This window comes from Canis lupus, chromosome 1 (genome assembly GCF_048164855.1).
Source record: "Canis lupus baileyi chromosome 1, mCanLup2.hap1, whole genome shotgun sequence".
Lineage (NCBI taxonomy): Eukaryota > Metazoa > Chordata > Mammalia > Carnivora > Canidae > Canis > Canis lupus.
The window spans coordinates 76,716,583-76,732,502 of record NC_132838.1 but is presented as its reverse complement, the minus strand read 5'-3'; the positions used below and the strand labels follow the sequence as shown (position 1 = coordinate 76,732,502).

Sequence of the window (15,920 nt, the reverse complement as noted above, 5' to 3'; positions counted from 1 at the left end):
TTTATATTAAAATAGGCACTACCCTTGGACCTAAGCCTTGGGGGCCAAGGTTATCACCTGTTCTTGTGCAGCGCTCAACATTGGTTCCTGAATATCCGTGTACATGCGCCGTAAAGCATTATAACCCCCTGGGATGCTTTCTAGGTTGCTCAAGGCTCGGTCCTGGTTTCTCATCATTTCCTGCATCATTGCTGGATTCCTGGCAAGTTCCAATGTCTAAGAAAAAGATATCCATATGAAAAGGCACTGAAATACACATGAATTAATTTAGCTATTAACCACTACAGCTGATTTGTTTTCAAGTTTTCTAACTCTATGAAGTAGCAGTCTTTGATATTTAAATCAGAAACTTATCTTAAATAATTCCTGCCGGATTTCACCTCAATCTAACATTCAAGTCACACCAAGAAAAAAGCACTCTATTGTGAGTGAATGCCTATCTCCTGAACCAGATTCTTTTTGTTTCTTGAATCTGTAAAATAACTGTTCAGAGTGATTTTTAAAATACAGCAGAAAATTCAAAGTTCAAACAGTCCAAATTAGTGTGTTGTTGAGTTTTCCTGAACAAATATCAGGAATCTTTATGGAGCTTAGCCATCTACAAAAGGCAAGCCCCTTAAGTATAGATAATTAAGAACTAAGTACATAATTCCTTAGCTAACGGAACTAAAAGAACTGTCCACATACTTGTCTCATAATATCTGGATTATTCAGCATATGACTAATTTCTGGATTTCTCTGAATCAACTGCTGCATCTGTGGATTGGCCATAATTAACTGCCTCATCAGGTCAGGATTTGAGAGCATGCTCTGGACAAAGGGATTCTCCATAATCTGGACCATCATTTCAGGATTGGACATAAGTTGCCGCTGCATCTGACTTTGTAGTTCAGAGAAGTTAGTAGTATTCAAACCCAAGCTACTCAGGCCTGCAAGCCCTCCAAGGCCACCTAAAGAGATAAAGGGAGAAAGATACATAAATAAAAGTCAGAAATTTTATCACTGTGCTAAAATATGAAAATGCAATAATACTGACTCAATAGTCCCATTATGGAAAACCATTTTAAAGCAACAGAATTCCTATTACTTCTATAAATACATGTTTGATTTCTGTAATTAATATTAGCCAAAACCCATTCACTTTGTTAATTTAAGATTAAATAATAAAACCAAATAAAATGTGTATTTCCTATGTGTGGTATAATACAATATTTTTGGTCTTTCTCCCAGATTCCTGGCATAGATCTCCTAAAAGCCTTAGAATCTCCAGAGTGAAGGGAGTGTCTTTTGTTATACCATTACAAGCCCCTTTAAATCATACTTCACTTATGCTAATTAATTACTTACTGTGGGGCACCTAGACAGCCTCAGGATTGGTGATCACCAAAAAGACCAAGTAACAAAAGAGCTGGTACTTCCAGCCCTACCCACCAACCTCCAGAAAGGGGAGGGAAAAGAACTAGATGAGAGACTGAGCTCTAACAAACTCTTGAGCAATGAGATGCAGAGACCTTCTATGTTGGTGAACACTTCTAGGGCATGGGAACTCTGCACTCTCCCATACCCCCACATTTCTTGCCCTATGCTTCTCTTCCATTTTATATTTCTGAAGAGTATCCTTTATAATAAACTGGTAAACGTAAGTAGGGTTTTCCTGAGTTTTGTGAGCCATTCTAGCAAACTACCAAACATGGAGGGGAATTGTGGAAAGCCCCCCCACACACACAATTTATAGTCTGCAGGTCAAAACACATGGTCCAGTCCCCAGACTGGTCTGAAGAGGCAGTCTTGGGGGACTGAATGACTCACTTTTAAACCTGTAGGATAGGACACTACCTCCATGTAGGTACTGTCAGAACTGTACTACTACAAGACACCCAGATGGTGCTGGATAATTGGCTGATGTCACAGAGATACCCTAGAATATGCCCATTCAAAAAGAGATGAAAATATGCAGGGTTTATACTTGTAAATAATCTCTTTCTAGGAGACTAGCTTAAGTTCAGCAAGAAAAATTCACCTACAAACTCTGTTTCGAACAGAGGTGCTACCAATCAAGGAGAGAAAAGGACAGGACATACTACAGGTGTCTCTTTGGAGGAATTAAGTCATAGAAAAACCTAATAGACCCAAGAAGATGAAAGAGTGATCATCATAAAATGTTAACTTTGTAAAAATTGCATAACCAACCAAACGCATTCATTCAAGGAAATAACAACAGGGAATAGCTGCATGGGATGGGGCAGAGAAGAGGTATGGAGATTTAGTGGGGAAGAGGTAGTAGTTTAAGGAGCAAGAGAAGAGTTTTTGCATTTGTTTTCCTTATTTACTGAGCATTTTCTAATAGGCCAGGGACTGTGCTACACATATAGGGAAAAACGTGACAAGAAACAAGTACTACATACAGAACTCAATATAGTAGGAAAGACAACACATGGAAAATAAATACAGAATAAGTACTTTAATAGAAATGGTCACAAGATAATATGGTGATGCAGTACCTAAGTGGAATGGCTGCTTTTCATAAGATGACACTTAATGAGTATAGAGAATGAATAAGCTGTGAAGAAATGGGAAGGACTGGAAGAAAGATTTAATACTAAACACAACAAACTCTATATACAAAAGGCAGAGAGACAAATAGGACTACTGATGTATTCTTGAAATCAAAAAATTCAGTATCACTGGAATGGCAGAGAGTAGTGCTTACCAAACATTCCACGTGCAGTCTTTTATTTCTTTTGCAGTTGGACAGGCCCAAGTGACTAGTTATGACCAAAGGACTTTAAAACATGTGTGTCACTTCTGGTCAAAGTACAGAAGGTCCAGCATGGGACTCTTAGCTATCTCTTCTGCCATGTCCCAAGTGGTGCAGCTATAAGATGGCAGGATTCCATTAGTCTTTGTCCCTGATGACTGACCATGTGGATGAGAGCCTCACTGACCAGTGAAAAACATGCAGAATGAAGGAAAGCTTTGGAGCAAGAAATTAAGCTTTGTGTTAAGAAGCCACTGAGTCTGCAGTTATCTATTACCAAAGGATAGAGACTCTAATAAAACTGTTGAGCTGAGTTAAGAAATAAGAACAAAGAGGTAGGTAAAAACTAAATCATAAAGCCTTGAAAGATTTTAGGCAGAACAGTCACTTCAGATGTTCTTCTTCTATTAACAGTGTGGAAATGACTCAGAGTAAACATTACAGATTTGAAAAGTCCAGGAACTGCATCAAGGAAGTAACAACAGGGGATAATTATTGCATGGGGTGGGAGAGAGAAACAGTATGGAAAGAGATTTAATGGGGAAAAGATAGTAGTTTGAGGGGCAAGATGAGGGTTTCTGCATTTGTTTTCCTTTGCTTTCTGAAGACACACACACACACACACACACACACACAGGTAAAGTACTTAGAGAACATCAGGTATATCAAAGAGGAGTGCTTAATACAAGACGTGGAATTCACAAGTGCCATGGGTTGACATACAGATTTGAAAGTTACCAAGATACAGGAGGAGGATAATGTTATAACAAGAAAAACAAGGCAGAACTCTGGGGAACAATACCAATCAAGAGAGACCCATAAATGAGAAAGAAAAAAAAAAAAAAAGTCTGGAATTAACCAGAGAAAAACAGGAAGAAAATTTCAAGGACTGGTAAGCACTGAGAAAAACTGAATTAAAACAAAAATGTGTCCCTTGAATTCAGCAAGCCAAGAGGTCAATGGTGACTTTATCAAAGTAATTTTCAGTGAAGTGACGGGGGAAAAAAACAGAGCACAGCAAACTTAGTGAAAGGGAAATACAGACAAAAAAAATGGAAAATACCTCTTCCAAAGACAGTGAAGAACAAAGGAAAAGGTGGTGGTGAGATTCTGTAGCTTTTATACATAGGATAGGCCTTCATGACAAGAGGCATCAAAAAAGGAAAGCTAACTACTTAGGGTAAATGGAATAAATGATGAAAGAAAGCAACTCAGACAGGAGGTGGTAGGAATGAGACTGGAAATGAAAGAAATGTAGGAAATGAAGGAGATGTATGGCCTCAAACAAATTAACTAAAAGCTTGTCTGGGCTTCAATTTCTTTGCCTATAAAATGAGGGACAAGGGGAGAGATTTACTCCAACAATACCTTTCAAGACCCTGAACTCATCATTTCACCCTAATCTCTCTAGATTGTTCGTGCCAATAATCCTGCCATCTAAAATTTACCAAAAGAGACACATTTAACCTAAGATCATTTCAGAAAACATGAGCAGCAAAAATGTAAAAGTTAAAAAAAAGAAAAAGAAAAGCAATTATGAATCCCTGCCATGCCCTAAAATGATTCCAACATAGTTGTACAGAACTAAATTACTAACAAACTTAAGGAAGGAAGGAAGGAAGGAAGGAAGGAAGGAAGGAAGGAGAAAAGGAAAAGGAAAAGGAAAGGTATGATCCTTGATATGTGAAAACTGTACATATTTTTTTTTTAAATGTCAGTTCAGAAATGCCTGGGTGGCTCAGTGGTTGAGCATCTGCCTTTGGCTCAGGTTGTGATCCAAGGGTCTTGGGATAGAGTCCTGCACTGGGCCCCCCAGAGGGAGCCTGCTTCTCCCTCTGCCTATGTCTCTGCCTCTCCCTCTGTGTCTCTCATGAATAAATAAATAAAATCTTAAAAAATAAATAAAATTTAAAAAATAAAATGTCAGTTCAAAATACTATTATACTTATCATACAACCTAAGAACTGAAAGAAGCATCTAGCCATTTATCTATCCAGTTCAGTGTGTGCTTCAGAATACTCTTTTTTCCCCAACAAAACGTTCCACAGAACCTCAGTATAAAACTGATATAAGAAAAGTGGTTTTGGCTGATGCAGGAGCTCCTTAGCCAATGGACTTGCTCCTAAGCCCCAGCCCTCCTCTGTAGTTTCAAGACACTAATGCAATCTGAGTCCTTCATTTTACAAATAAGAAAATCACATTCAGGGGGTTAACTTAGCTTATGATCAATAATTAGCTAATCTTTCTCAGATTCAATGATGTGGCAGTCAGATCAGGTACACATATACTAGATCTGTTTCACAATTAAAAAAAAAAAAGTGCTAATTTATCACTTCTTAAATGTAAATGTAAGCTAACCAAGCACATCTGTATTCCCAACTACTTTCCTTAATACCTACAATTAAAGAAATAAGCTATAGAAGCAAGTGTCATTGTTGTGGAAGTGATTTAACGTTTAATTCTATCATTTTACCCAAAACCACCCTGAGGGTGAAAAGGAGTTTCCTATCTCTATAAAATAACCAAAGGCATTTACCTAAACCAAAAGGGTTGCTAGTGGCAGAACCAGATGTGGAGTTAGTACTAGGCGCTGATGATGTGGTAACGTTGCTTCCACTGGTATTTGTTTGCTGAGCTGAATGATCCTGCGGCCTAGGAAAAATAATCAAATCATTGTGTAAACAGTGGAGCTAATTATTTTTAAAAGAACCTCTGAAATTCCAGAATTCTCAGAAATAAAAGTGTAACTTTTCAGACTAATTCAAATTATCATAAGGTAAATAACCTGAAATAATTAAGCATTAAGAACATAAACATAGCAAAAACCCTATACAAATTTAAACTATACTTCAACTGCCCCCCCTCCAGTACATGTACATAATAAATATTTCATTTGGCATAATAATAATGTAAGATATGGAGACAGGTCAACTCATAGAAGAGAAATCAATGACTAGTCATATCCACAAAGCTGGACTATATAAGCAACTTTTTATCTACTCCCTTCTTTCTTAGTTCTTGAGGATTGGGGGGCAGGCAATTCTACTCAGCCCCTTTAAATTGTTAGAAGTTAAAAAAAAGGCTGAGAAAATACCAGTAATAACCTGTATTGATATAATTACTTAATACTATCTTTATGTTAAAAAAAAAAAAAAAGATACTTTATTGGACACCCCTTCCACCTGATACCAGTTAAGAGTTCTGAATCACTCACTGCTTCATTCATTGTTCTAAGATGTACGTTTTTTTCATTCTGGCATTTCTGCAATCAAGAAGTCTTATAATTGCTGACAACCAGGCATCAACTGTCATGCCTGCACACAGGTATTCTGTATGACTTCAACTGAGTGATTATACCAGACATGCTGTGTTTAATAGCACAGAAAATGTCTTCAGGAAGATTTTGCCATTAATTGGTACTAATAGTTACTAATGTGTATACAGAAAAGTATAGAAACAGAAACAGAATAAATGAATTTCCATCAGAGAAGCAAATATTTGCTGTTGGGGTAAAACCAGCATAAAATATTGTAGAATGAGTGTCAGTGGCTTGGAGAAATGCCTGGAGAAAATACTGTAGCAAATCTTTACAAAATGCTATACCACAAACTCTCAACAGTAGAGGTTCACCACATATGTAAAAATGTGAATATTTATGATGAAGTCAACATGATTCAAAAGAATCACTCAACATGAAGTAGTGTTAGGAAGACTTTAACCGATTTATTTCATGTCTATTTTCTATGTATGCATAAGAGTTATATGATAAAATATATCCAAAATAAGTCTAAAGGAACTTTCACTAAATATAAAAATTTCAAGTGAAAAGAAAATATAACACGTTTGGCAGAATCTTTCATTAGTGATACAAAATATAAAAGTATCTTTTAAAAACTGATAATGAGGTACACCTGGGTGGCTCAGTTGGTTAAGCATCTGCCTTCGGCTCAGGTCATGATCCCAGGGTCCTAGGATTGAGCCCCACGTCAGACTCAGTGGGAGTCTGCTTCTCTCTCTCCCTCTGCCCACCCCCCCCCCATCTGCCACACATGCTCTTTCTCCCTCTCTCAAATGAATAAAATCTTTTTTTTTAAATTTTTATTCATTTATGATAGTCACATAGAGAGTGAGAGAGACAGAGACATAGGCAGAGGGAGAAGCAGGCTCCATGCACTGGGAGCCCAATGTGGGATTCGATCCCGGGTCTCCAGGATCGCGCCCTGGGCCAAAGGCAGGTGCTAAACCACTGCACCACCCAGGGATCCCAAATAAATAAAATCTTTTAAAAAAAATTGATAATGAAATATGGCTACTCATTTGTGGGTTACCAAGGAAATAGACACCTTTGATCTTATCCAAAAATCACTCTACACCAGAAAGCATAGCTAAAAACATATCTGCTTGTTCTATAATTCAAATAATTTAGAATTATGACCATTCAGAAATATGACGATACTGATGAACTCCTTAAAATATCAAACGTGAAAGCATCAGCATTACTGAATCACATTTTTTTAACTTATCAACAAATAAGTGAATTTTAATCGATTTTAATATTAACGGTAGAGAAAGCCATTTAAAGCCAAGACTAGGGCCACCTCGGTGGCTTAGTGTTTGAGCATCTGCCTTTGGCTCAGGGCATGATTCCGGGATCCTGGGATGGAGTCCCGCATCGGGCTCCCTGCAGGGAGCCTGCTTCTCCCTCTGCCTATGTCTCTCTCATGAATAAATACAAAAATCTTAAAAAAAAAAAAAAAAAAAAAAAGCCAAGACTAGTTATTTTTTAAAAAGAAAGTTAATTAAAAAAAGAAATACAGTTGACTCTTGAACAACACAGGTTTGAACTGTATAGGTCCAATTATACATAAAGATTTTTTTCAATAAAGACAGTAGAGTACTAGAACTGTATTTTCCTAATAACCTTTTTCTCTAGCTTATAGTATAGAACCAGTATATAATACATATAACATACAAAATAAGTTTGTTCAAGTTCCCAGCAAGGCTTCCAGTCAACAGTAGGCTAGAGTAATGAAGATTCTGGGGAGTCAAAAGGTATACTCAGATTTTTGATTGCATGGGGGTTGGTGCCTCTAACACCTGCATTATTCAAGGATTAATTGTATAAACATTTATTCACAGTTTAAAGCTCTAAGTCTTCTAAAAACATACCTGTTTTGTGTTTTGATGACAAGGTGAACAGTAAGTCCATCATGAATTCCATGCTGACTCAAAGTATCTTGATCTTTTAAAATTTTTCCAGCAAATATCAACACAAGTTGATCAGTATGTGATTTGAAACGTTTAGAGATTTCTTCCTTGAACTAAATAAGATAAAAATAATTATTATAGGTGTTTACATAGCACCACCTAGTCTAGTTTCTACTAGTACTTCAAAAAGGTACTACAAATATTGCAACAATTCAATCAGTATAAAGATACATCTTTTGTCTGTATCTTGATCACAGTGGGAAATGAGTATTAGCACTTCACACTCATCTCCAACACTAAGGTTTTGTTTCTAAGTACACATGTCCTATTTTCAACTTTCTGCTAAGTCCTGACAACTCATTTCTTCCCAATATTCTTGTTCTTTCTACATCAGTGGTGCTAACTCTAGGTCAAGTAACATAGCTGTTACCAAATTTACAATAATCTATGCCTCAGATTTCCACTCCAGTCCTGCTCCATTCTAGATGAATACATATACAGCCAACCTCATATTCTCAGCCTATTATACTTACTTTCAATTCAATATACCTATTATACTTACTTTCCTCCCTCATTCAACATTTATTAACAGAAGCATTATCTACACACACACACACACACACACACACACTATCCACATGCAAAGATACAGAGCAAAAAATCTTTCCTTGAAGGACAGCAATTAAAGTGTTATTAGTCAAGTAACACAAAGTACAGAGGGCAGTTAAAGAAAGCTTTCCAATGAAAACTGAAGAAAGATTAGGAACTAGCCAAGAAAACCTGAAGAAGGGCTTTCCAGAGACCAGAAAAACATGCAAAAAAACAGAGAAAAGAGCTTCATACTACTAAAAAAAAAAAAAAAGCCCTTATTTATTCGATGTTAATTCAGTGTTTTTTCAGATATTTATCACAATCACCTATATGCTAGGGTTTACTTCACTGTCTAAATCAGGAGATCTCAGAGTAGGCCAAGGAAACTACATTAAGAGACTACCTCAGAGAATCAGTCCAAATTCAGAAAAGAACTACATCTTAAACCATTCTACCCCAATGCCCTACAAAAATGGGTATCAAGAGATGAAGGCACTACCACCAAGGGAATGTTTTGGAAATATAAGGGAGTATTTTTGGTTGTCATAATAAGTAGGAAGATACATTAAATAATATCTGAAACATTATAAAATCAGAAGGAAGGGAAGGGGAAGTGTAGAGGGATATAAATAAAACACAGGCAATATATGACAATAATTGTTGAAAATGAGAAGTGCATGAAAGTTCATCATACGCTATCTTTGTGTATGAATGAAATTTTCCATAATCAAGTTACAACACTCAGTGTAAACAACTGTTTTATCATAAAGATGATGCAAAATTATGCCACAGTAAATATTTTAGAGTTTTTCCATCTAAGCTCTTTCTCTTTTAATCTGTAACTTTTTTTTTATCTAAGATAACAATTTCCAAATAACTAAAAAATCTTTGTAAAACACCATTTGTTAATATCCTCTGGAGAGGCCAATCAATAATTTAACTATTTTCCTATCATTGACACTTCATTTCTCTCTTTGGTAGCTACTAGAAATAGTAATAATGTAAGGAGCAGCAGAACACATGGTTTCCTTTTGTTCTTTTTTTTAAAGATTTTGAAAGAGAGAGAGAGCATGATCAGGGGGAGACAGAGGGAGAAACAGACTTCCTACTGAGCAGGAAGCCCAACTTAGGACTTGATCCCAGGACCCTGAGATCACGACCTGCGGTGAAGGCAGATGCTTAACTGACTGAGCCACGCAGGTGCCCCAGATAACATGGTTTTCTAATGACTGAATGACAATGTATGTAAAATGCAAGCATCAAGGACATTGCTGGTGGTCAATAATAGTAGCTACTACTATGCCAAGCCTTTTAACCCTCAATATCTCTGAGGTAGATAGATTTTAATCCTAGTTCAGATACAGAAACAAAGAGAGGTTCAATATGTCCCTCTCAGTAACACGGCTAATAAACTGCCAGGTTAGGATTCAAACTTGACTTCAAGAACCAACCTACCTAGATAAACTATGATACCTATTTTATATTATAAAATGGGATTAATTTAAGTCTAAATGTTTCCTAACCTTAAAGAAAACCTTTTCAGAATCTTTAATATCCCTCATGTGGGGGGGGATTTAACTAAGTATAAAATTACATAGTATATTTTAGGATTTGAAGGTAAGATGCCGAACTAAAAAAACACATCTACTCTTACATCCTAACTTCCCACTAAAATAGTAAAGGATTTTTTAATGCTTTATGGAGGTATAACTCACATACCATACAATTTTTGCCCATTTAAGGTGTACAATTCAATGGTTTTCAGTATATTCACAGATATGTGCCATTATCACCAATTTTAGAACATTTTCATCTTCTCTAAAGAAACCATTACCCTTTAGCTATCACCTCCCTATTCCCCCATCACTGCAACCCTTAAGAAACCACTAATCTACTTTCTATCTCTACAGATTTCTCTATGCTTGACATTTCATATAAATACAATTATATAATATGTGGTCTTTGTTAACTGGCTTCTTGGCATTTTCAAGGTTTACTCATGCTGTAGCATGTATCAGTACTTCCTTACTTTTTATAGCCAAATATTCCATTGCATGGATATACAACATTCTCTGTTTGTATTCTTAATCAACTGATGGGACATCTGGGTTGTTTCCACCATTGGGCTTATACATAAATGCTGCTGTAAACATTCATATACAGGTTCTGGTGTAGACACAGGTTTTCATTTCTCTTCAGTATATACCTAGATATAGAATTACTGGGTCATATGGTACCTCTTTATTTAACCATTTGAGGAACCACCAGAGTATTATCCTAAGTGGCTGTACCATTGTATATTCCCACCAGCAGTGTATAAGGGTTCCAATCTCTCCACATCCTCACCAATATTTATTATCTGATTTTTTAAATTATAAGCTATCCTAGCGGTTTTGATTTGCACTCCCCTGATAGCTATTAAATATCTGTTAATGTGCTTAGTTATAAATCTTCTTTGGAGAACTATTTATTCGGATTTTTTGCCCTTTTTTGTATTGGTTTGTCTTTTTATTATTGAATTGCAAAAATTCTTTTTTAAAAGTTTTGTTTATTTAAGTAATCTCTACTACCCAATGTGGGGCTCAAACTTGCAACCCCACGATCAAGTCACATGCTCTTCTGAGCCATGCAGGCACTCCTCAAAAGTTCTTTATATATCCCAGATACAAATCTCTTTCTGGGACAGGATTAGCAAAAAGAGATAACAGAAAAAACAGACTTTTCAGTCTCAACTGGAACAAAATTTTAAAGCTGGACATCGGATGGACACCTGGTCAACTAATTTAGCAGACTCAAGAGAACTGAATCCTAAACTGGCAATGCAGAAAGCAATAGCTAATTCAATCCCCAGAATCTGCAGAATTCCTAGAAGACTCAATACTGGTACCACCAGAGGCTGAGGGCAGGGGGTCATGGGTTGAGAGACGCATAAGGGCTAAAACACAGAGGACTATTTGCAAGTCTCAGAAGCAGACATATCCTCACTTCACACCAAGCAACAACTGCCCCTCCTCAAATCCATCAAGAGACTAAGGGACGTTTTTCTTCTCTAGAAAGGGAACAGAGAGTCTCTGGACTAAAGAACACACAAGGCACAATGAGACTGGGAGTACAATATAAAATGAAAAAAACTAAACATGACACATTAGATGCTGAGCCTTTCCCTCCTTCACTACACATCTATGAACCCCTTCACCATCAGGCAGTTAGACTATATTATTATAGCATCTCCAAGGAAAATCTAACTATCCTAAACGAAAAATACCTAAAGATATGGATGTAAGAGTTTTTTCCAGGCACCCTAGAGGAGTGGTACCCAAGGTGGGTGGATCCACTCTGGGAAGCATCTGGCAAACTCTGTAGACATTTCTGCTTGTCACAACAGGGGTTAAATACCACTGTCATATGGTGGGTGGAGCCCAGACACACTGCCATACATCCTACAATGCATAAGATAGTCCCACCCAACAACAAAGAACTATCAAGTTCAAAGTGTCAATAATGACAAGGTTGCCAAACTGCCCTAGAGCTGTACTTCTCAAAGGCCCAGATAAGCAGCATTCACCTTTACCAGGTTAACTTGGTAGAAATAATTTCTCAGTTCCCACCCCAGACCAACTAAATCAGAAACCCCAGGGATGGAGCCCAGCAATCTAGGGTTTAACAAGCTTCCCAGGTGATTCTGATGCACGCTAAAATTTAAGGACCACTGCCTGCTCTAGGTATAACAACAAATGTTGCCAAAAAAAAATGATAAAGGAACATATCAAATGTCATCAAAAGGATACAACCACTCCCACACAAAAAATCCTCAACAAACAAACCTACAAACCTGTAGATGAAAATGAAACTTTCTTTTAAAATAGGCTTCACGCCCAGCACGGAGCCCAATGAAGGGCTTGAACTCATGACCTGAGATCAAGAATGGAATGCTTAACCAACTGAGCCACCCAGGGGCTCTGAAAATGAAAGTTTTTAAGTACATGCGGGTTGCTCACCAAGCTAGACCATAAAGTGGATAATAGAAAAACCTTGGTAATTTAAGATAACTGAAATCATGTAAATATATTCCCTGGCAATTTCAGAATTACACTAAAAACCAGTAAAAGATGGTTACCAGGAAAATCTGCAAGTTAAACAAAATACTTCTAAATAATTCAAGGGTCAAAAAGGAAGTCTTGAGTAGAAATTAGAAGTACTTCCAACTAAATGAAAATTAAGCTACAATATGTCAAAATGTATGTGATTTGGATAAAGCAATACCTAGAGAAATTCACAGTATTAGGCTTACATTTAAGATCACAAATCTATAATTTAAGTTTTAACCTTTAGAAACTCGGAGAGCAAATGAAACCCAAACGAGGTATATAAAAAAAAGCAGAAATCAGCAAAATAAAAACAGAAGAGAAACATTTTTTAAAGTATCAGTAAAACTGATAAATCTCTAGCTAGACTGACCAAGAAAAAGCAGAAATACATAAATTAATATTATCAGGAACAGAAGGGAAAGTCTACAGACTTCATGTACAGTAAAAGGATAAGGGACATTCCACACACGCGTGTGACAAGTTTGATGAAACGACTCAATTTCTTCAAAGACTGAAGCTACCAGAACTCATTCAATCTCTTTTCAAAATACAAGCAGGGAAACCTGGGTGGTTCAGTGGTTGAGCGTCTGCCCAATCAGGGTGTGATCCCAGAGTTCTGCTTCGAGCTCCCTGCAAGGAGCCTGCTTCTCCCTCTGCCTATGTCTCTGCCTCTCTCTGTGTCTCTCATAAAAAAATAAAATCTTTAAGAAAAAAAAAAAGAAAGAAAAAACAATTCTCAACTCATTTCATGAGGCTAATACCACCCTGATAACCAAAGCAAAAAAACAAAGTACAAAAAAACTACCGACCAATATCCCTTATGAACACAGATGTAGAAATCCTCCACTAGGGGATCCCTGGGTGGCTCAGCAGTTTGGCGCCTGCCTTTGGCCCAGCTCATGTTCCTGGAGTCCAGGGATTGAGTCCCATATTGGGGTCCTGCATGGAGCCTGCTTCTCCCTCTGCCTGTCTCTCTGCTTCTCTCGCGCTCTCTCTCTGTGTCTCTCATGAATAAATAAAATCTTTGAAAAAAAAGAAAGAAATCCTCCACAAAATACTAGTAAATCAAATCCAGCAATATGCAGAGAACCAGCAGGCTAAGTCAACATTTGAAAATTAATGTAATTCACTTTATCAACAGACAAAAGAAGGAAAACCAAACAATCATATTATCAGTCAACAGTAAAAAAGCATGTGACAACATTCATTCATGACAAAAGTCTCAACAAATTAGGAATAAAAAGGAACTACCTAGACCTGCTAATGTGCATCTAAGAAATATGTGCAGTTAACATCATACTTAATGGTGAATGCTTTCCCACTAAGATGAGGAACAAACCAAGAATATCTCACACACACTCCCCCCACCCAATCACCACCACCACTCTGCTCAACATGGTATTCAAAGTCCCAGTCAATCCAACAAGGCAGTAAAAGAAAGGCACAGATACTGGAAAAGAAAAGGAAGAAAAAAAAAAAAGAAACTTATCAGTCACTTGTAATGTATGAATCTTATCTGTATCCCACTTCAAAACTTAATCTTTTTAAACAAATGAGAAACAAGCCAAACTGAGTGAAAATATCTGCAAAAAAACCCACATCTATCTGATAAAGGACTATTATCCAAAATATATGAAAAACTAAAACTCAACAGTTTAACAACCAGGTAAGCTGATTTTAAAGATAAGCAAAAGACTTTAACACCTCACCAAAAATGATATACAAAATGCAAACAAGCACATGAAAAGATGCTCCACATATATCATTAGGGAACTAAAAAATAAAACTTGGAAACTGCACTACACTCTTACTAGACAGAATGACCAAATCCAAAATACAACACTAGATGCCAGCAAGGATATGGAACAGAAAAACTCTTATTCATTGCTGATGAGATACCATTTGGTACACTCTGGAAGATAGTTTGGCAGCTTCTTGTAAAGCTAAACATACTCTTACCAATTGAACCAGCAATCACACTCCTTGGTATTTACCCCAAAAAGTTAAAAACTTAGGTCCAGGGGATCCCCGGGTGGCTCAGCAGATCAGCACCTGCCTTCAGCCTAGGGTATGATCCTGGAGTCCCGGGATTGAGTCCCATGTCGGGCTCCGTGCATGGAGCCTACTTCTCCCTCTGCCTGTGTCTCTACCTCTCTCTGTGTGTCTCTCATGAATAAATAAAATCTTAAAAAAAAAAAAAAAAAAAAAAACCTTAGGTCCACACAAAAGGAGAAAATCAGAAGCTAAGTAATATTAACAAATGATAAAAGCTGCAAACTTATGTACACACAAAAATCTGCACACACGTTTATAGCAGTTTTACTCATTACTATCAAAATTCAGAAGCAACCAAGATATTCTTCAATAGGTGAATGAATAAACTGTGGTACATCCAGACCACAGAATATTATTCTGTGCTAAAAACATTATATTTATATGAAACCATATGTATGTATGTATGTATGTATGTATGTGTATATATAGGAAACGATAATGAATAGGCAGAGTACATGTCATTAAACATTTGTCAAAACCCAGAACAGGGACACCTGGGTGGTTCAGCGGTTAAGCACCTTTGGTCAGAGCGTGATCCAGGGAGTCCTGCCTGGGGCAGGAGCCAGGGGCTCTCTGTTCCTGTGTCGGTCTCTCTCATGAATAAATAAAATCTTTAAAAAAAAAAAAAAAAAGGCCCACAGAATGTAAAAACAGCAAGAATGAATCTTAAACTATGAAGGAGCCTGGATAGCTCAGTCTGTGGGTGTTTGACTTCAGCTCAGATCATGATCCCATGGTGTTGAGATCAAGCCCCACATCAGGCTCCCTGTTCAGCAGAGTCGGCTTGTCCCTCTCCCTAGGGCTCTATCCCTGCTGGTGTGGTCTCTCAAATAAGAAAAAAAAAATCTTAAAAAAAAAAATGTAGAAGAGTGAATCTTAAAGTATGGACTTTAGGTGATGCCCATCAATTTTAAGAAATGTACAACTACAGAGTAGGATGTTGATGCTTTGGGAGGTGGGGGGATGTGGAGCAGGGGGTATGGAAACTCTGTACTTTCCATTCAATTTGCTGTGAGTCTAAAACTACTCTAAAAATATACAAGTCTTTTTTGAAAACAATTAAAATATATAATTATTCTATCATTATGCTAAAAACTCATTTTGAGATAGCAAGGAAATCCTGAACTGATGAAATTAAGGAATTATTCACTACAAAGGCAGAATAATGTATCGATTTTTAAAAAGGTCCTTTAAAAAAAAAAAAGATTTTATTTTTCTCC

At 37.0% G+C, this 15,920-nt stretch overlaps 1 protein-coding gene across 2 annotated transcripts in view; it reads right to left on the bottom strand.

Annotated features, from left to right (window-relative positions):
• The window catches only part of UBQLN1 (ubiquilin 1), a 44,912-nt gene that overhangs the window by 14,548 nt on the left and 14,444 nt on the right, over positions 1 to 15,920 (bottom strand). For both annotated transcript variants that reach the window (XM_072836839.1, XM_072836828.1), the window contains exons 2-5: positions 7,928 to 8,079; positions 5,295 to 5,410; positions 688 to 950; positions 58 to 216 (exon numbers count right to left, since the gene is read on the bottom strand). In XM_072836839.1, coding sequence (XP_072692940.1) covers positions 58 to 216; positions 688 to 950; positions 5,295 to 5,410; positions 7,928 to 8,079 — 690 coding nt within the window. The remainder of the gene's footprint in view (positions 1 to 57; positions 217 to 687; positions 951 to 5,294; positions 5,411 to 7,927; positions 8,080 to 15,920) is intronic.